At 45.1% G+C, this 20,561-nt stretch overlaps 1 protein-coding gene across 2 annotated transcripts in view; it reads right to left on the reverse strand.

Moving 5' to 3' along the window:
- Window positions 1-7,262: 7,262 nt before the first annotated feature.
- TRAK2 (trafficking kinesin protein 2) overlaps window positions 7,263-20,561 on the reverse strand; it is a 704,082-nt gene continuing 690,783 nt past the window's right edge. The window contains exons 29-30 of one of the 2 annotated variants that reach the window (XM_078680216.1): window positions 8,633-8,742; window positions 7,263-7,387 (exon numbers count right to left, since the gene is read on the reverse strand). In XM_078680216.1, coding sequence (XP_078536342.1) covers window positions 7,294-7,387; window positions 8,633-8,742 — 204 coding nt within the window. In that variant the 3' untranslated portion in view covers window positions 7,263-7,293. The remainder of the gene's footprint in view (window positions 7,388-8,632; window positions 8,743-20,561) is intronic. The other variant, XM_078680217.1, reaches the window with a different exon arrangement.

Here is a 20,561-nt window from a genome sequence, read left to right on the forward strand (position 1 = left end):
GCAACCATGGCTGTAATGTATTACCCATAACAAGGCATCCCAAATTAGCAAGCACCTTTTTAGGTCTTGCCTAGCAAACGCAGCACAGCTGCTTCACTTGGCGAGCCTCTATTGTTGTCGCTTTCGTTCGCGAAGTGAGACAAACCAGGTGCGCGCCCGGACAGGCGGTGGGCATGTGCATGGCGTCTCCTCTCTGGCGTCTTCATTGTTGTGGCTTTCGTTCGCGAAGTGAGACAAACCATGTGCGCGCCCGGACAGGCGATGAGCACGCGCATGGTGTGTCCTCTCTGGCCTCTTCTTTGTAGTGATAGGAGCTTTCACACGCTCCCACCGAGCGCTTGTTGTTATCCCTCTTAAAGCCCAGCCCACACTGCACAGTTTGCATCCATTAAGAAGGGCTTCACAGTATGCAAGGCGGGTTCTATCAGGGGATAACTTTTGTGGGTGATAGTTGATCAACGCTAGATTTCGCACACGCCTAGCTTTTTTCTGTAAACCTCCGCCTTGATTTGATTACCTTTTGGCTAGTTTTTTAGGTTTCTGCCACTTGAGGGCAGTAAATCAAAGATCATTGGGCGTCCTCACAAACTACAGTGTAGGGAAATGTATGTCTATCATGCTAAACAGTGTATATGGTACTAGTAATGAATATAAAAGTGTGCAATGTTAACTTTAAAAGCCAGCTGCCCCGGCAGATTGCAAAGCGTTAAAAACTCAAAACCTCCTCATGACATTCCACTATATACTTCCGCATTCCACAAGACCTAAAAAAAGACCTCATTTCACATTCTTTCGCTGACAAGACTGTCGAACGCCGAATACTCCTCTTCATCTTAAATAAGTTTTTGTGGTAGCAGGCCACTTCTATCACTGTGGAGGTGAACCTCCCTCGAGCGAGGGGCAACCTTTCCTTCTTTGTGCAACCGGGGATCAGCCTGATGTCCCTAAAATTCTCTCCAGTGTGCAGTAAGAGCTAATCCATTCAGCGCGAGACAGGGGACAGGATTACTATGGAAATGGAGCCCAATCCTGTAATGGGACTACTGAGACTGGGCGTGGACGATGACGGTGAAGTATGCTCTCGGGTATCCTTCGGAACCCAGTCCTCTCGAGGATCACGTTCTCCTGCAAGTTTACTTCTGGTCCGGCTGTCTGGATATCTGCGACCTGCCCCGCAAGGTTTCAGTACTCGGGAGTCGTCATTCACAAAGCGGCACAGTCTCCGGCTTCTCTGTTACTTCAGATTTTAAAATACTCTAGTTCTCATTGTGAGACCACAAAAGCAATTTCTTTTAAGTTCTATTCGGTAGTTATTGAATCCATTTGAAAGAATGGAAAACAAAAGCATATCACAGCTCCATACATCACACCATTTGGAAACTGAAAAGCAGGGGTCTCCAACCAGTAGCTCCTGAGTTACTGTAGCTCTCCAGCTACCTCTAAGTAGATCACCTGTGTGCCCAGCTTAATATATTAGAAAGCTTTTGCTTGGTTGAATTAATATACATATAAAAATTGAGATTATACAACACTGATAATAGTAGCTCTCAATGCGTTTCATTGAACATAAGTAGCTCTCAGTACAGAAGGTTGGAGACCCCTTAAATAGTGCGACATATTAAGAAAAAAACTTGAGGAATTAATTTTCCCATTTGATTTACGCTGAAGTTTAGGCAATTTTAGGCAGTAGGCAGCTAAAATAAAGCCTTTTATGCCTAAAAAAGTGCAAGTTTTCCTCCTGAATCTGGTGTGTTTGGGGTCGGAGACTCAGACTGGGACAGAAAATGGACTGGGCACCAAAATAACAAGCATTTTCAATGCAATAGGTCTCGCATTTGTGAGAGTTTGAGCTATTGGCATTGTAAATTACAAGGTCTTTTATTTATGTATTCTGAAAGCCTGCAAGCGCATGTACATATGCACTTTGTACTTATAATCCTTGCTTACGAAATGCACGGCTGGCAGTAAAACAGGCATAGTTACTGACAGCCTTGCTTCTTGTAAGCAACTACTACTATAAGTACAAAGTGTGTGTTTATGCATTGATTGTAGGTTTTCAAACACATAAATAAAAGGCATTGTCATTTACAATGCCAATAGCTCAAACTCTTGCAAATGCGAGACCTATTGCATTGCAAATGCTTGTTTACATAACTGTTGGCAACTCTTCCTAATGCATGGACATGTTTACTGCTTGTTAACGTGCATAGGGTGGTCACTAATGTAACCTAGTTTGATATGTTCACAATACTAAATATTTGTAGCTCCGGATGATTTCCATTGAACATAAGTAGCTCTAATTGGCTAAAAGGTTGGAGACCCCTGACTTATACATTTTCTCATTTAAAGTGCGAGGCATTTTAGAGGCTGATACCTGCATTGGCCCAAGTGATGACACCGTTTCTTCAAAATGTAATAGCTAACTGATAAACCAAATGAAAATCTCAGGGTTTAGATGGGGTAAATCCTAAGGGTTGACTCCAATAGAATTGCTGAAAAGGTCATGAGACATATATGTACTCATTAGCCTGGCTGTTAAATGATAATAGGATGCGTGGTCTGTTGCATGATTATTAATATTGCATTTATATAGAGCTTAGTACCCCTAACAGGAAGTTGAAGCACTTTTCAGCAAGTAGCGTGCTACTCCGGAACACAAAAGTGGATAAGTGGTGTATTAGTAGAGGGAAATAAAAATTGTTATTGGGAGTGGTAGACATGTGAGTCTTGTTAGTTGGATGACTAGGATAAAGGAGGTAAGAGTTTAGAACTAATTATTGGGAATTCATAGAGGTAAGAGAGGTTTGGGAGGGTTCAGATAGCCTGTTAGTTGGAAGAATAGGATAAAGGACGGATAGAGGAGAGGAGAGTTTGGAAAGGGTTTTTTGAGAGTTCATAGTAGTAAGAGAGATTTGGCATGAGAGAAAGATGTTTACCTCCCTCCCGTGACCCCCAGGATCCCGTTCTCGGCTTCAACCATGCCAGCCCGTCCTCAGTTCCTGAAGCAGGAGGCCTTCTGTCACTGCACAAGCAGCTTATTCACTCATCTCCAACTCTAAGCTTGGTGTGGGTACTCAAGAAACCCACTGCTACGTTTGCATCAAAAATATACATGTCGATTGACTATACAATAACACAGTTGAAAAAAGTTTGTCCAAAAATGTTTTTAAGTGTTCATCCTAGTATACATGTTTGTGCAAATCGAAAAAAAAGAGATTGGATAATCAAGGAAACATAACTCTCACTTAAAAGTAAGCTATAGAGTCACAAAACAAGGCATACACCCTCTGTAAGAACCCGTCTACAGTGGGAACAAAGACACTCTACAAATCAGTCGACAGAAAAACCATCAAAAAAGGCAAAGAATGTACAGATAAATCCCAAAGCAACAATGAAAGTCAACATTTATGTTGCATCCGGTATTCTTTTGGGGATTTTAAAAACAGAGAGTCCTTTGACACACAGAATGGGGTACATAATAAATAAACTAATAATGACTTTCTGAAGTTGAAAATAAACAGAACTTTTTCCACACTCAATAATATTACTGCCTAACACAATGGCGCGTGTTTTATCAACATTTTAAGAAATAAATGATATCTTGGCCCCGTAAGAATTGAAACTTGTGACAGACAAGTCCCGTGCAGATGTTTTCAGGCGGTGCATAACCCGCATGACTATTTCACGGGGGCAGAACTCGAAGATACTCAAGGATGTCTGTCATGCCCGCCTGGCCTTACACTGTCAGTCTTGGTAAGATCTGAGCCTAAGACCTGCAGTTTAGAAGCAGTGCTATGCTGAGTAAACACCAACATTGTAACCGAGCTGCAAGACGCTGGCAACAAGTTGCATGTAAAAAACTGAGGACAAATGAGTGTGAATGCAAAAATAAGTATTTTACTTTCCAGCGGCTGGGGCTTAAAGTTTGGATTTTGTTCGCAGCAAAAGTGCTTCACTGGGAGCTGGAGAGCTGTAAATAAGCTGATTGCACTGTGAGCATAAGGCCTCTTGCATGTGGAGCTGAGGGTAGGCTGGCATGGGTGGAGCCGAGGAAAGAGAGCCTAAGGGTCAGAGAAGGGAGGTTAAAAGGATCCATTGGCCACAAGGGAGGGCTGAGAGCACCTTGGGCACAGTCAGGATCTGAGGACTAGCATAAGTGCTCTATGCATATGAGGATCCGAGTTATGTGATAGGCTCTAAGAGCTGACTTCCAGCCTAGAGCTGCTGGGAGGCAGGTAAATGGTACTTTGAGGGCTAGAATAGGGTGACTTACGTTGGGCTGATGACAGCTGAAGGTGTCTGTGGTAAGGCTGAGGCCCTGGAGAGGCGGTAGGTGGAACGAACACCAACAGTGTAAGCCTGAGTGCCATCTGAGGACCAATTGAGGGTAATTAAGAACCAGTGGAGGATCCGAGTGGCTCTGGGGACTTCTGATGATTGAACATTGGTCCTGGAAGAATGTTTGATGGCCGAGTGCATGCCTGAGGACTAGGAGAGTGTGGCTGAGGACTGGCTTGTGATTAAGGGGTTTAAGCTTCGGATCCCTTAGGGTTGGCTGAAAGTCTAGGGCTGTCCAAAAGAGAGTCATCAGCACTGGCTGAGTAGATGTGAGGACCAGCTAAGGACCACGAGAGCCAGCAGACAACCTGTGACAGCGAACCTGCTAACGGACGCAATTTTAAGAGTCAGCTATAGGCCACTGAGGGACCGCAGTCAGCTTATGGCCTCTAGAAGCCAGAAAAAGAGGTCTAGATGTCTTGATGACCTGCACAGGGGTTTTACTGATGGAGGAGTCATTCTTGAGGATCACTGAGACCACAAACAGCAGGCGTCAATACCCAAAGCAGGAACTTGTCCCCACCATCGCTACTGCATACATTTATGGGGACATGTTGACCTTGAAGCAACCACTGCTCCCGGTCTCTCTCCGATGTAAACTATATGGAGTATAATGGATGCAAAACAGGGCTCTGCGCCTCACACCTGCCTTCATGCAATGTTGTGGTTAGGAGTCCCCCATGTTAGGGGCCACCCCCACACTTTGCATTTGTTTGTCTGTGGTATACCCGTTTTTGACCAATGCTTTAGAGCCTACAATGTTGCTGCTCATGATGTGCCTATTTCGTGTGTGAGGGAAGCTTGCTCTGCTGCTAACATGACCACTTATGTTCTCTTTTTTAATAGAAGATTGCTTTACTCCTGCCAATGTTGTACCTTTTCTTTGGCTGTTGAGAAAACGTGTACAATGGGGCTGTACACATTTTACGGCGGATGACGACATTCACTACTGAATATCATGTTTGTTCTGACCTCTTTCAAATTCACCCAATAAACTTGTAATAATTGGTAACACACTAGGCCATCAGTATTCAACATTCACTGTTTGTAGCCTACTCTGTCACATGAGGAGCCCAGAATTTCTTTAAATCAAAAGAGCTCGGCATCAAAAGTGTGAAGACCACTGACCCAGACCGAGAGAGCTATAAGAATGTTTGTGGTTATGACTATATGCTTTTCTTTGCCTACCGGTACAAAAGGGGGTGGTGATGGACGGAGCATCTGAACCAATCAAACACTCACACTCAGTCAAAAGATCTGGGTTTGTTCCATCACCGTTCTTTAGCCCACTCTGCCACCCCAGTTCAGACATGGCTATATGCAAATCAGTCTGACCCTGTGCCTCATGGGAACTGTCCAGGCCGAACTGCCAAGCCATGCCTTCCCTGGACCGGAAACAAGCTTCCGAGGACCGGTTTCTGGCATTCCAGCCATCTTCAGCCCGGCTTGCTTGAATCCAGTGGCAAAGTGAGCAAGGGACGTCCTTCACCACCCCCTTTTGTACCGCTTTGCATGTCTGAACTGGGGTGGCAGAGTGGGCTAAAGAACGGTGATGGATTAAACCCAGATCTTTTGACTGGGTGTGAGTGTTTGATTGGCTCAGATGCTCCGTCCATCACCACCCCCTTTTGTACCATTTATTTGCCTACCTTCATATGTACTATTTATTCACCTGTAATAGGAGTCCTCCTTTTTATAAAGTACAGTACTGACTGAACATAGAAGTGTTTGAATATAAGCTATTGTGTCGTGATTCTGATCTCCAAGTCCCTCCATCTCATAGAGGAAGCCTTGACTTCTCCCTTGTGGAGTTGGGATACTAAAGAGAGTAACTTGACTGTCCAGTTTGGGGTGCATCTGCATTGTAGCCCGGCTACAGTAGTACCCAAAGGGTATTTCCCTGTAACCTGTGATTTCGATAGGTCACCAAGAAAAGACCTTGCAGTCGGTATACTTTCTATCTCATTGGCTCTACCATTCCCATATGTGACTTTGCTCTCCATCATATACAAACTGTGTCATCTGTCATTAGCTTACATTTTCTTTCTTCTTACTTCCCTACTATAGATAAGTATTAACGGGCACACTTCTATAATATAGCGGACGGCTCATTAGCCTACCTGGTCAGTGGAGGCGCTGGCATCTACTTACCCAGCAGAAGACCACCCTCCCTTCCCAGGCTCACCACAGTTTAGCCTGACTGACTGGGTCATGGAAATGCAGTGACGGTCACCGCACCCTAAATAGGGCAGGGCGAGGCCACTGCACCTGGAGGCCCATTGGGGAATGGTGCATCAGGTCTAGGATGTCTGACAGGAATCCAGCTGTCATGGAAGGGCTTTGTTTTTTCCGCCTCTAAATGAGGTGACTTTGATGGGGAAGAAGGCCCACTCTGCTGCTTATTGATGGGGACACTCCTTTCCAGCCAAACACCAAATGAGGCCCAAAGTTTTGAGCAAACATTCCGAGCTTGCCTAAATTTGCCTGCTGAGGTTAATTACAGGCATGTAAGGGTGGGGAGGTTTCAGAGTTCTAGATCACTGGTGGAATAGGTACTAGCTTTAACACTTCTAGTCTGCCATGCCCACAAGACAAGTCTTACAAACTGTGACATTCACAACATCTGTCTTTGAGTTGTGCTTGAAGGGCAGGAGCTGTGTCTGATAATTGAGGAAGTTTTGTTCCTTGCCCAGAGGGTTAATGACAAAGTTGGCCAGTGAACCATCACAACATCTCGTTCTGCACAAACACGATTACTTCAGTAATTCAAATTCTCCTCACTTACTTCAAATCCCACCCAATCACCTCAAAAAGACACAGGAGAACTGAAACATATAAGGAGGAAAACAAACTCATTCATATTCAAGCAATCTGAGCCAAAGAAAAACTGGTGCATTGATGTCATGCATTCTTTGGCCAACCCCACACAGAGGGGACAGGCAGCACTTTGTTGTTTTAGTCCTCGCAAGGCTGATCATCAAAGCTGGCAGATTGGTTTGCTTCCACATATGGATCAGTAGGCACCTCTCGCTTCACAGTCAGTTTATGTCTGCGGCAGGAGAAATAAAAGAAGAGATGTTACTGGTGGACAGGCAGCATGTGTTGGTATTACAGTCATCACTCATTAGGACAAAGGACTGCCCGCCTGGTTCATGAGAAAAGAACCAACAGTGGTGGGAAGGCAGTGCGTGTCACCTTTACATCCCTTATTCCTGTGATCCATGCCCTTATGATACAATACTGGGCTCACAATAATGGACTGCATTCAAGGTCATTCATCAACATGATGTAAAGGTTGTTATAATTACTGTGAGCCTTAATGCAGTTACTATTTTTGTTTTCAGAACAGACCCAGCTGTCACTCAAGGCTTGATAGAGTCCTGGTGAAGACAGAAGTTAATATCTACTCTTGGATCTATGATAGGGGAATGGAGGAGCTTCTCTGTCCAGACTGCCTTCCTGCCCACAGCTGCACTTAATTCTGCATAGCTTTTTTAGGGTGATGGTGCAAGCTTCGCTAAGTCTAAACAATATCCAAAATTGATACAAGTGATGCAGATAATGGTAAGTACCATACAAACAAGATCCCCTTCCTCTTCATTATGTGATTTAGAAATGTAACTATTGTATCCTGGCCGCCTTCATTTGTAGGTATTTATAGAGCACGAACTTAGCTAGAGAGCAGCAGAGCAGTGAACCAAGGATGGAGCCCTGAGATACAAGTCAGATCATTAAAGAGCCCTGAGATACATTTCAGATCATTAAAGACCCCGGAGAATTCAGATATGGGCAGAATATTCAAGAATGATAATTATTATCCTGTAGAGCTGTAGTGTCCACTGAAAAAATTAGTCTTCAGCTCTTTTCTGAAGTGTACATGGTTTGGGAAAGTTCTGATGCTAAAGGGAATGTCGACCCTGATAGCTCCAATGGAGAAGGTAGGTATGCTCGTTTTCAATTTTTTCCAGCTTTTTAGTTATTGTCCTGATTTTTGGTGTGGTGTTGTCCGCCCAACATAATTAATTTCTTGGCACGGTATACATGGGTTACATTTCTGGTGACCAGGTGTATTTTTCAGCTGGTCTTGAAGTTGAACTAGGCTTGGTGGGAGCCCTGGTAGTTCTTTCAGTGGTGGAGTGATATGGCTACTAAACTTAGTTAAGTCCTTGATGATATGAGCTGCATTGTCTATTACTCACTTTGGTCGCAGGGGATCATTGTGGAGAGAAATGGGACTGCAGTGTGTTACATCGCTCCTGGTGCACAAGGATTAAGGCTTGGATTCTTGTTTTACCTTAGCTCGGTGTTTACATGCAGCGCAGCATGCATGGCCTTCTTGTGTTGTGCTTCCCCTTGCTTGAGTTTAGCTGCACAATCTTTCTGTGTATCAAGCAGGTCCATTTTCTGGAAAGAAGAAAAGTAAAGCAGAGGGGTTATCGTTGCATTAGTTAAGCTTCAGTATCTCTAAGAAACCATTGGGCATAAATCCCCATCCATTCTATGAACATGGGTTACAAGGGTCATCTCAGTAGAGTAGTAAATCAATAGCCCAACTAGAAAAGTATTACTGCAGACTATATTCAGACATTGACACAAATATGCCTCTACATACAATGTTCTGTTAGGCAATAGAGAACAGCTGAATTGCAAGGGAGAAAAATGCAATGGGTACGCATAGAAATGTATTTTGAACCTGCAATATCAGGGGGATCTTACTACACCTTACTATTGCAGACCGATAAGGCAGCAGTGCAACTGGAGTGCTTGCAATCTCTCGCAGAGCAAACATAACCTAGGAATTTGAGCTGCACTGCTTATGTGCGACAGGATTAAGGCTGATTTGCATATGCATTGCACCTTGTGTGATGGTACAGACAGGATGAAGAATATCACCCCAAAATCTACCCAGAGGAACTCACAGCGAATTGACTCAAGAACATGCACATACATTAGCTGCCACTACTCTACCTCATCCAGGACAGCCACACCTCACATGTTATAATTCTTAACTCACTAAGCCCAGAGAAATGTAGATACTGAGCTACATAAACTTGCTACTGGATTGAGCCGCAACCCTAAATAAATGGAAGAGCAAATTGGAGGGGCATGTCAGGCTTTGACAAATCACTACTTCCACTCGATGAACAAGGTTCTTGACACCATAGCCCCCCTACAACTAAAAAGAGTCAACACAAAGAACTCAAACCCCTGGTATGATGGTAGACTAAATGAAGATAGGAGATCATTAAGAGCTATTGAAAGACAATGGAGAGCCGTCCCTTCCACTGCTCACCTGAAATTACTAAGGAGCACCAGAAATGCCTACTACAAAAGGATTAGACGATCTAAAACAGAATACATACGTACTCAATTAGACCATGCTAAGAATCGCCCCAAAAAACTATTCGAAATAATCAAAGCTCAGTCTAAGGGGGTCCTCTACTCCCCCCAAGCCAACCCGGATACACTCCCCAAATGTGAGAATCTTGCCTCCTTTTTCACAACAAAGACTGAAAAAGTAAAGGCTGACCTACTCAACGATCTAGTATCACTTCCCGTTACTCCCACATTCTCCTCTTGGACCTCAGCGGAGCCCCCGTACAACTGCATCACAACTCCCGACCTCAAAAACAATGCCGCCTGGTCCACCTTCAACCTCTACAATGAAGATACTATCCTCAACATGCTCAGTTCTCTGAATCCCTCTAACCATTTCACTGACCCCCTCCCAGCATCACACCTAAAGACCTTCATGCCACTGCTAGTGCCCCTATGGACGAAGATCATAAATTCCTCCCTCATGCAAGGATCCATCCCTGACATCCTCAAAGCTGGTCAGGTATCCCCCATCCTTAAGAAAGTTTCAGCAGACCCAACTGACTTAAATAACTACCGCCCAATATCTAACATCTCAACCCTTGCCAAACTACTTGAAAAGTGTGTCCACACACAGCTGAGTATCCACATAGACCACTTCAACCTGCTAGACCAATTCCAATCAGGCTTTCGATCAGGACACAGCACCGAATCAGCCATGACCCACATAATTGATGATGCACTGCAAATACTGGATCAAAGCAAAGCCTGCCTTCTTATCCTCCTTGTCTTATCCTCAGCTTTCGATACAGTTAAACACGACAACCTACTGGACCTCCTGAAGCATAGAATGGGGCTATCTGAACAGTATTAAACTGGTTCACCTCTTTCCTCCAAAACAGAACACAAAGATTCAAGATCAACCAATCATTATCTAATTCCACCCCTGTCACTCTAGGAGTCCCTCAGGAATCCTCTCTCTCCCCAACACTCTTCAATCTGTTTCTGGAACCTCTCACTGAGCTTCTCAACTCTGCAAATATCCAATATCACATGTACGCAGACGATACACAACTCTACATTAAGGTCAAATCTCTTGAAGACATCAAGTCCCTTAACTCAACGCTCAAAGATACACAGATCTGCCTAGCTAAGAACCATTTAAAACTAAACACACTAAAAACAGAATTCCTCTTGATCGCACCTCCCAACCAATCAACGATCATCCGCGAGTGGATGGAACACCTAACGGCACTAGACGGTCAACCTCTCATCATTGATTCTGCTAAATCTCTGGGAATAACCCTAGACGAAAAACTAAACATGCTGAAACACATCAGCGCTGCAACAAAGGGTGCAAATTTTCAGATTACCACACTAAGAAAACTGAAACCCTTCATTCCCACAAATGACTTCAAACAGGCAGTTCAATCTCTAGTAATTCTCAGAATTGACTATGGGAGTGTCACACTCTGTGGTCTACCCAAATCTCAGAGCCTCTATCAATACAGCCGCTAGGCTCATCACAGGCACCAAACGCAACTGCCATATCTCCCCTGACCTTCAGGCCCTCAACTGGCTACCTTTTGAGGCCAGAATCCAGTTAAAAATCGCCGGTATGACACATAAGGCACTTCATCACAAACCCCGGGATACCTAGCGGAGAAACTAGTTCTCTCAGGCGGCAACAGGTCTACCAGGAGCTCTAACAATCTTCTTCTGAAACCTCAACGCTTCTCCAAGAAAAAAACATACAATCGTACTTTCTCAGGAATGGCACCCAGGATTTGGAACGCTCTACCCCTAGAAACGAGACTTAACCCATCTACGGCCTATTTAAAAAAAGAAGTGAAATCAATTCTCATGGCCAAATTCACTTGAACTTGTCCTAGACATTACTGCAGCTATGTACTAATCTTTAATTGTTCCCAGGTCTTACTGTATTCATATATGTATCTATATGTATCACTGTATCTATATTTATATGTGTTATATGCCATTACCTATACTTGATCTGTAAAGCGCTCTGATACCCGCAAGGGTCTTGTTCGCGCTATACAAAACTGCCAAAATAAAAAATAAATAAAATATAAACCTGTTCCTATAGTAGCATAAGACTGACGATCTCCAATTCTACTTGCATGATCTCAAATCTGCTCAAAGGTTTCCAGTTGTGAAATTACCATCTGAAGCAAAGTATCCTGTCTGGTTAGCGTAAGGAGCTTGCCATCCACGATTTTATGTTGTGTACCTCTAAAGGGATATTTTCTCACTCTGTCTTATCGGGCCTGTGAAGGATCATATTGCTAGTGCAATATGGAGAGGGGCTAGCAGACACCTCTGCCCTTTTTCCAAATGGACATATGGAGAGTGGTTTCTGCTGACCAGCTTGCTTGTCTTTGGCAAACCATCTTGTGGTGCACCTATCACAAGAATCCCCTGCTGATCCAATAAAATGCCTTTTCAGCATCTGAAGCACGTAGAATAGCCGGAGTCTTTTCATGTGTGGCGTCTTATTTCAAGTGGGGAGTCCTTCTGATATTATCATACGGTTGACAGTCCCTCTCAAACTTCAATTAATCCAAGACTCCCAAAGGTGGAAAACATCAGGTCCTGATGCCATCACCGTTGTTAAAATCTTAGCGCCTAGGTTGATAAGGTCTACAGGCCTGTAGGATATGCATTCCATGGTATCTGTCGCATGCTCCTGCATCAACATAATGGTAGTCTCTGCCGAGCTGAGAGTTACCCCCCTTCATAAAGGAGCTCAATAGGACTATTATGAGCAACACCAAATCACCTGCAAACGTTTTTTTAAAAGCCTGTGGCAAATCCATCTGGACCTGTGGATTTGTTTTCACACACTAAGCTCCTGTTTCCTCTATTGGTCTTCCTTAGACTAGACTTTGCCCCTGCATAAAGCTCGGGAGCTAACAAGCGTCTATGTGATCACCCACTTCATCTGTCATTTGTTCTCTTAGTGTACAAGTGCTGGTAAAACGTATGAAGTCCTCATCTTACCATCCCCATTCCTCTTAACCTCACCCTGCTCATCCTCGATTTCCTCTGCACACGGTCTGTTTAGCGCGATACTTAATTTAATGACTGGGAAATTAGGTTACTGGTTAAGGGGGTGAAACCCTACTTGAGCAGCAACCACAATACTTGTCAGAGTGAGGACCAAGCAAACCCCAAAGGGTTAATTTAACTTGGAGGCTATGTGTGAAGTATTTATGTGACACTTCAGACAGTAATAGAGTGAAGACCCAGTCAGTAAGGACTGGAACTAACCTACATGGTTTCTGGGGTCGAAATGTCGACACATCATAGATGCCAGTATCATCAACGGTGCATTTCTGCACTGTGACTTTGTATTGTACATGGCTTTTTAAATGATTGTGAACTAACCTGTTATGAACTTTATTATGAATGTGTGGCATTAAGTAAAATGCCCAACAATTTGATTGTGATTTTTTGAATATTGTATATCACTTGCCTCACTACCTCACTTAAGTCACCCTCCCCCCTCCCTCCACCCAGCTGGGCAAACGGTTTATATACTAATGTTTTCTGTAAATTGTTTCTATAATTAATATATATGCTTAGTGTGATGAAATAGCACTATAGCACGAATCAACTTCATGAATTTTTGTTATTCTTTTCTGTAAATGTATTTGTACTGGGACCACTATTCTCTATACAGTAATAGAGTGAAAGCACAACAAAGAAAAATCCCACACCAATGTAGATCAATAGGGCAGAATTTAATCAATTAAAAAAAAACAAAATGACAAAAAAACAATCAGTAGAAGCTGAGATATGCAATTTTAAAGATTTAAGTCAAAATAGTATCAGAAAGCCTAAAGTGCCACTCGCGGCTTGTGTGAGGCTGGGAGTAAGCCCTAAGTTCAGGCTTACCGCAGTGGAGCGTGGGTCGGATACTGGGACCAGATTGGTACCCCTGGAAGTTACCTTCTCAGTCCAGCGCAAAGAGTCCTATTCATGATGGAGGGGGTTGCAAGGAGCAGGGAAGCATAGTGGACGGTTGTCGATGTAGCACGAAGAGCAGGCCAGGCATCACGGATGGTGGTTGTCGCTGTAGCCTGAAGAGCATGTTGTCATTGTGAGTGATTGGGTCAACTGTTGCACAGAGCCCAAAAGCTTCAATGCAGCTCCACTGCTGCCACACCAATAGTCCAGGAAATGAGGGGCACAACTCAAAGGTCAGGAGCTTACTCCAGCTGGATCTGGGTGGTGGTTCAGGTGGTTAGGAGCCTTTATGGCTCTGTGGCTCTGAATTGGAGGCCAGCAGACTAGCCCTTGGTGTCACTCTCCCACTGCTCTTAACATAGATCAACTCTAGGTTCTTTTTTGCCAAGTTTTGCAAGTTTTTTCCTTTCCTAGAAACTTTTGTCAGCTTTAAACATTTCAACAGTACCAACCACGGACAAGACATTGATCAGAGTAAACGCTCAACCAAGTTAGGTTACGGTTTGCTTCCTTCCAAAATGGGTGTCTAAACATTTGTTTGTGTCAATGTCCTGCCAGTGGTCAGATACTCCCTGTTTATATATCTATTTCTACAGGTGGTAAGTGTTACCACAGGTTGGCTGGGTCTGTGGGAGCAAGTGAGCCAAAGGCTGGACCTTACCAGGTGGGTGGAGTATCCACGACTCAGGTCAAGCCACAGGCTGGTACCTCTTGGCATTGCAGATCTTCAACAAGAGAGACTGTTGTCCCACTCTTCCCCCCACCATTCACAAAATGGCATGCACAAAGGAAGATTAATCAGCAGCTCCTCTCTGCAAAAGCCTATTCACATTTCTCAAGGAGCCTTGCCTCCTCTCTCCCTTCTTCAGTGTTTAGGGGCCAGATGTAGGTAGGCCAATACCGGTCGGTAATGGGCGAAAATTCCGATTTTCGGCCGTTACCGACCGGTATTGAGCATTTGGGATGTAGGGGACAGAAAATCGTCCGAATCGGTAAATTTACCGAATCGGTAAAGTTACCAATTCGGTAAACAATCCGAATCGGAAAATTTACCGAATCGGTAAATTTACCGATTCGGTAAACAATCCGTATCGGAAAATTTACCGAATCGGTAAATATACCGATTCTGTAATTCTAGATGTAGCTAGCACTTCAAAGAGTGCCACAGGCCCTTAAGAGTCGGTATTTTACCACACAATCCTATTGTGTGGTAAAATACTGAATTCAGGTGTGCATGCACATCTGTGCATGCACACCTGTGCCAGGGCATGCATGTGTGTCACATGCCACACAAGCCTGTACTTGGGGTGCTAGAGGGTGTCAAAGTGACACCCCCTGCACCCTTGCAGGATTCGGTATTTACCGATTCGGTAAATACCGAATCGGTATTGCCCATTGATTCCCATGGGCTTCAAGGCCCATAGGAATCAATGGGCAATACCGATTCGGTATTTACCGAATCGGTAAATACCGAATCTTACAGATTCGGTAAATGTAAAATAGAATTTACCTACATCTGCCTACTTCTAATTTACCGATTCATAAATACCGAATCGGTAAAATTCGGTATTTATGATTCGGTAAATTAGAATTACCTACATCTAGCCCCAGATTCCCTCTCACCAGCTTTAGGAATGTCAATAATACACTTGTGTGATAATTTCAGCAAAATTAGCTAAACACAGCTCTTCACATCGCAGTCTATCGCGGGAAAATAACGGTGTTAACGTCGTATTCTGAACCCGGCTGTACCATGCGATAGGTTCACGATAATGCATCAAATGTCTGCAATAAAGTCAACGCGACTCTGCAAAAATGCGAAACACTAACGCCCAAAAACCTGCGATGAGGCAATCTCAATACAAAGAGGGAAAAGATACCATAAAAGTAGAACAAAAACAAAGGGAAACAAAAAAAAACGGCGTGGCACCATGGATGCACCCTGACCGAGTGCAGAGGTCAACAAGCCACACAGACAACCAGCAAGGAACAACGGGCTCGGGGAAGGCCAAGGAGAAGAGGGAGAGGAAGACAGGGTGCAGTCCGCAGGAAAACCAGATCAGTGTCACGGAGGTGACAGAACACTACCATCAACTGAACTACAATTAGACAAACATGAATGCAGTCGGAGTGTCGAGGAGGCCAATGGTGGAAGCCAAGAAGTGCTGGCATGATGTGAAAAGCCAAACCAAGCACAAACCCGCTGCCAACAGGAAGGAAGCAATGTTGACAGGAGATGGGAGTCCTGCGCCACCGGAGGAGCTGGAGGAAATGGTGGACACAGTCATCAGTGTGGAGATGGTGCAAGGAGTAGGGAGTCCGGACACAGCTTAACAGGACCTGACACAACATCAACAGGGTGAGTAACGACCAGGGACTGGGGGAATGGGGAGTGAGGGGCACAATGGCACACATGCACAACGATGTACAGCACACTTCATACCCACAATGACCCTGGATCATGACCCTGATCCCCTTGCCACACTGCAGAACACACACATAGCAATAACAGCACATCCACATTGACGACAATATGGCACAATGTGCAACCACGATCATGTAGAACAGAGGACACAACTGGGTCTGCTCATGCGCATAAACAGGCCAATTACATGTAACATAGCAGGAAACTGAGATGGAAATGTATGTGTACAACCTCACATCTGTCAAGCAGTTCAAATGTCCTCTGTCCCGCATCAAAATCCAGCATCTCATAAACAGTCACAATGTACATTGTCATACAGTCTGCATTTTAACAAGAACAATGCGCCTACATACATGTCAACATAATGTCAACATGACTCTCCCCTTCATATTGCAGAGGGACACACAACACCTCCAGCAGCGCAGACCAGACAACTCATCACTGATGCTGGAGAGGACCACCACACTTTCGACACCAACTCCCTACAACAGCACATGGACATCCTAGGCAACCCACTGCAAGGAGTACAGCAGCCAAGCTACATAGAGGAGAACCCAGCCCATGCACAGACCACACAGCAGGAAGCACTCGCCAGCACGGCTGGCTCCCAACACTAAACCTAAGCACACATCGCACTCCAAGGCCAGGTGTCAGAATGCCAAAAGGACGTGGCCGAACAGGTGCGGGTGGGGTCAGAGCTCATGGAAGCCGAACTAGATCACATAAGTGTGTGTCCAATTCCCACCAGGGACCACATACACCCCACAAAGGAGACCCACACTGCGACAGAGACACATGCATTTGCACATTTCCTGTACTGAACCATGGCCAGAGCGCCGCAATTATCAGTCACACACCCACGCTGGACCTGCGTACGATGTCCCAGTCCAATCCTCTTATGTATTGAGTGGGTAGCGACAAAACTACATATCCAAGGTCTTACCCGCTGCCTGCAGTGACATGGTTGCATCCACTGTCCAGTACACTCCAAACACCAGCAGTGTATGTTGACATGGATCTGTCTGTGGTCTGCATACTGCACTCTGTCTAGCACATCCATGCCACACTTGGTATTGTGTGCATTCTCATATCCGGCTCACTTGCATCCTTCGCACATGCTTGGCTCCCACCTCTCCCCACAATCTGCTATTGTGTGGCTGCGGTGCCATGCCATTTATGGCTCATGTCCATGGCTAGCCAGGTTTCGACAGTAAGTTGTGCTGTCGTATCTGGTGGGTGGGCATGTTGTTGGCATGTTGAATGTGATTATGTAACACGTGCATTACCAGAGTTGTGAGTAGCATGATTATGGAGTTGGGGTGTGGGGTGTCTTCATTTGGTTCTTGCCAACGAGCAGAGAATTTCCATGGGTGCCATCCTGGAAGCGCCGGTTGATGATGGGCTGTCGGAACATGTAGGAATCATGCACACTGCCTGGGTAGTTGGCGGCGACGTTGGTGGAGAGTCCCTAGTGGTCCACAGTTGCCTGCACATTGATGGAATGCTTTTTGTTGCGGTAATTGTGTGCAGTTTTGGCAGGGGGCACAAGTAGGACATGTGTGCAGTAAATTGCCCCCAACACGTGCGGAAAGCCAGCTATGGTGTGGAGGCCTTGCTTGGTCTCCAGTTGTTACTGTGCATTGTGTGGGACATGAAGGTGCTGGGGTACCAAGCTGATGTTGCCATTCACAAAAGTTCAGATGAACTATGATAGGGCTGGCGGTGAGACTCCTCCGACTCTGGCGGTTGTTGGTTGGAAGGTACCAGTGGCCAACGGGTGCAGCACAGCCAGCAGCTTTGTCTGAGGCATGATGTTGGTTGTGCGCTGTGTTGGTACCGTCAGTCTGTTTACACTGATATTCAGGATGTGGAGAATGGTTGTCTTCTTGAGCCTGTAGTGGGCAATGACATCCTCTGCTGTTAGGTCTGTGAGGCTTGTGCGTTTTCTGAGGGTCCGCAGTCTTTGTCTGCGCTGCCTCTGTGGTGGTCCGGGGAGGGGGCATGTTCTGGGGGAGGGTGTGCTGGGGGCGGGGGGTGTTGTGGCCCTCTTAGGTGTCCGAGCTGTATGTTCGTTGGCTCCATGGCATCTGTTGTAATTCTGGTGTGGCTCTGAGCTGGGCTCCCTCTTGTGGTGCAGGCTGTCGTGCGACTTTACACCAGGTCAGAGCAGATGTAAAATTCCTGCTGCTAACTCGCCTGATCGCCAGTTTTGTGTTCTTATCACAGATCTTGCTGGCTGTTGTGAATGTTGCGAAGTGGTGTGTTCGCATTTTTTTGCACGGGATCGCCTACTCTGCATCTCATTAGCGATTGTTGCCGGGGTCATCTGTGGCGATGTTTTTTGCGGCTGCTATCGCAGGTAAACTGGTGATATAGGCTGTTAACACCAGCTTGTGAATGGGGGGGGGGGTTAATTTTATCGCGACTTTGGCTGCGATAAAGTGCCGATAACTCGGTGACAAGTCCTTGAGTATATGCCCCATAGAAAGGCTGGCCACCTCTAGGGATTCCCAAAACTAGATATGCTGCCACCACCAATCTATGTTCCAAAAACCCACAAGAGGGACAGTAATCCACTGGTAATATAATGAGGGTATGCTTGATGCACAACTCCAGGTCAAAGCACAGGGCCGGAATCTCACTCATGTCAAGGGCTGTCAACACACTAGATTAGTGGGAGTCTAGGGCCAACATTTTTAAAAACAGGATATAAGATACACACATGCAAGGGACATTCCCAACTCAACATATAATTTTCCATTTAACTGCAGCTCCTCGTGAAGGATCAGTGAATATTGTATTTGTTTATAGTTATGGTCAACCATATGCTATGAATGATTTGTACTATCTCCTCTTCAGAAGTGTATATGCAGGTAAAACTTGATGTATTGTCACCTGATGTGCTATAAAATGGATTTTAATCTGAGTCTTTCCATTCCACAGACTCTGTAACTTCAACAGGTAGGCACAATGTCTATAGACATTTGGTAGACTTTTTCAATGTATTCCCCTCACTGTGAATTCACTCAATGCCAAGAGGTAAGGATTGACTTTCTTCCAGCATCCTGCTAAAGATAGACTTAAGGCAGGCAAAAAGGTCTTGCCCAGAAGTGGTTGGTGGCAAATCACATTGAAAGGGGTGCACAAAATATACAAATAATATATACACATAAACATATATAAATGTACACATACACAACGATATACACATTAACATAAATATGCACGTAAAAAAATCACCTACCTTATACTGCCACACGATGTTCTGCAGTACGCCCTCGTTGTTCTGCAGCACGTCCTGCCAGCACGAAGCCTAAAGCCAACTCTCTCATCCAATCAAAACGCTGTTCTAAAGCTCCTGACTAGCCATGTCGGGCTTGCTCCACGCTCCAAAAGGCACTGTAGGCCTGTGCCTACTCTCCAACTCAGCTGTCCTAGACAGCTGGGTTGGAGACGTTTGAATTGCGCATGTTGGTTTGGCTGTAGCAACAAAGCCGGCAAACCAACATGCACAATGCATACAGAAGTGGCCACTCCTCACGGCTACCCCGCCCTGCCCTCGCACTCTGTTTGCTAGCAGAAAGTGTCAAAAATAAAATGGTAATAAAATAATTTTATAACGATTTCATTATTGATACTTTTTGTCCAACAGTGTGGGGGGGGGAGGGGTGACGCTCCCCCGCTCCCATGGAGGAACCGCTGCTGGTCTTCCCCTATTCCTTTAGATGTCGTCCCTTCTTGATCTATCTTCCAAGTCTTTACCTTTATCATTGTGGAATTTCACCTGGGTTTCCATTACTAGCCTGACCTGAATCAGACATGAACTGGATTGGGTGGGTTACTTGGTTGGACCCCAAATCTGAAATGTTGCTTGCGTGCTTGCTCTTCAGTTTGCGAAGGCTAATCCCAAGAGGTCTGACTACATCTCTTGTAATCATCCTCTCTAGTGATTTAGCAAAGTCTTTCTGAGGTCTGCAAGGCAGGCTAGCAAGTTTTCGTGAAAATGGTTCATAAAAGGGTAGTATTTACTCTATCCAGAAGACCGGTGAGACAGGACCTTATGCTTACCACTAGCCTATCCTGTCCTGTCCACTAAGGCATGCAATTTTCTTATTCTCCATTGGAGTCGGTCATACCTTAGGTTCTTGCTGGTGAAACAGGTTTTGCATTCTGCACCTCAAATGAGGATTTCTTAAAACTTTTTGCACAGCAGGCATCATCAGGAGCTGGGTTTAGATGCTTCCATCTGCCATGAGATCATCCCTACTCCCCACCGCAGGTGCACAGCTAGCATCCTTGTGTCCAGGCATCATACATTCCATCAATGCACAGGTGCTAGGTATTGTTTCTAAGAAAGCACATCCTTTAGACCAGCAGCTCTCAGTATGAGAAATGATAATCTTTTCTAATGAGACAATAGGGTCATCCCTGCTGGCCACTTGTGTACCAAAGTGGGCTATTACACTTCATGAAGGGGGGCCCTTGATGCCCC

Source organism: Lissotriton helveticus, chromosome 3_1, assembly GCF_964261635.1.
Source record: "Lissotriton helveticus chromosome 3_1, aLisHel1.1, whole genome shotgun sequence".
Taxonomy (NCBI): domain Eukaryota; kingdom Metazoa; phylum Chordata; class Amphibia; order Caudata; family Salamandridae; genus Lissotriton; species Lissotriton helveticus.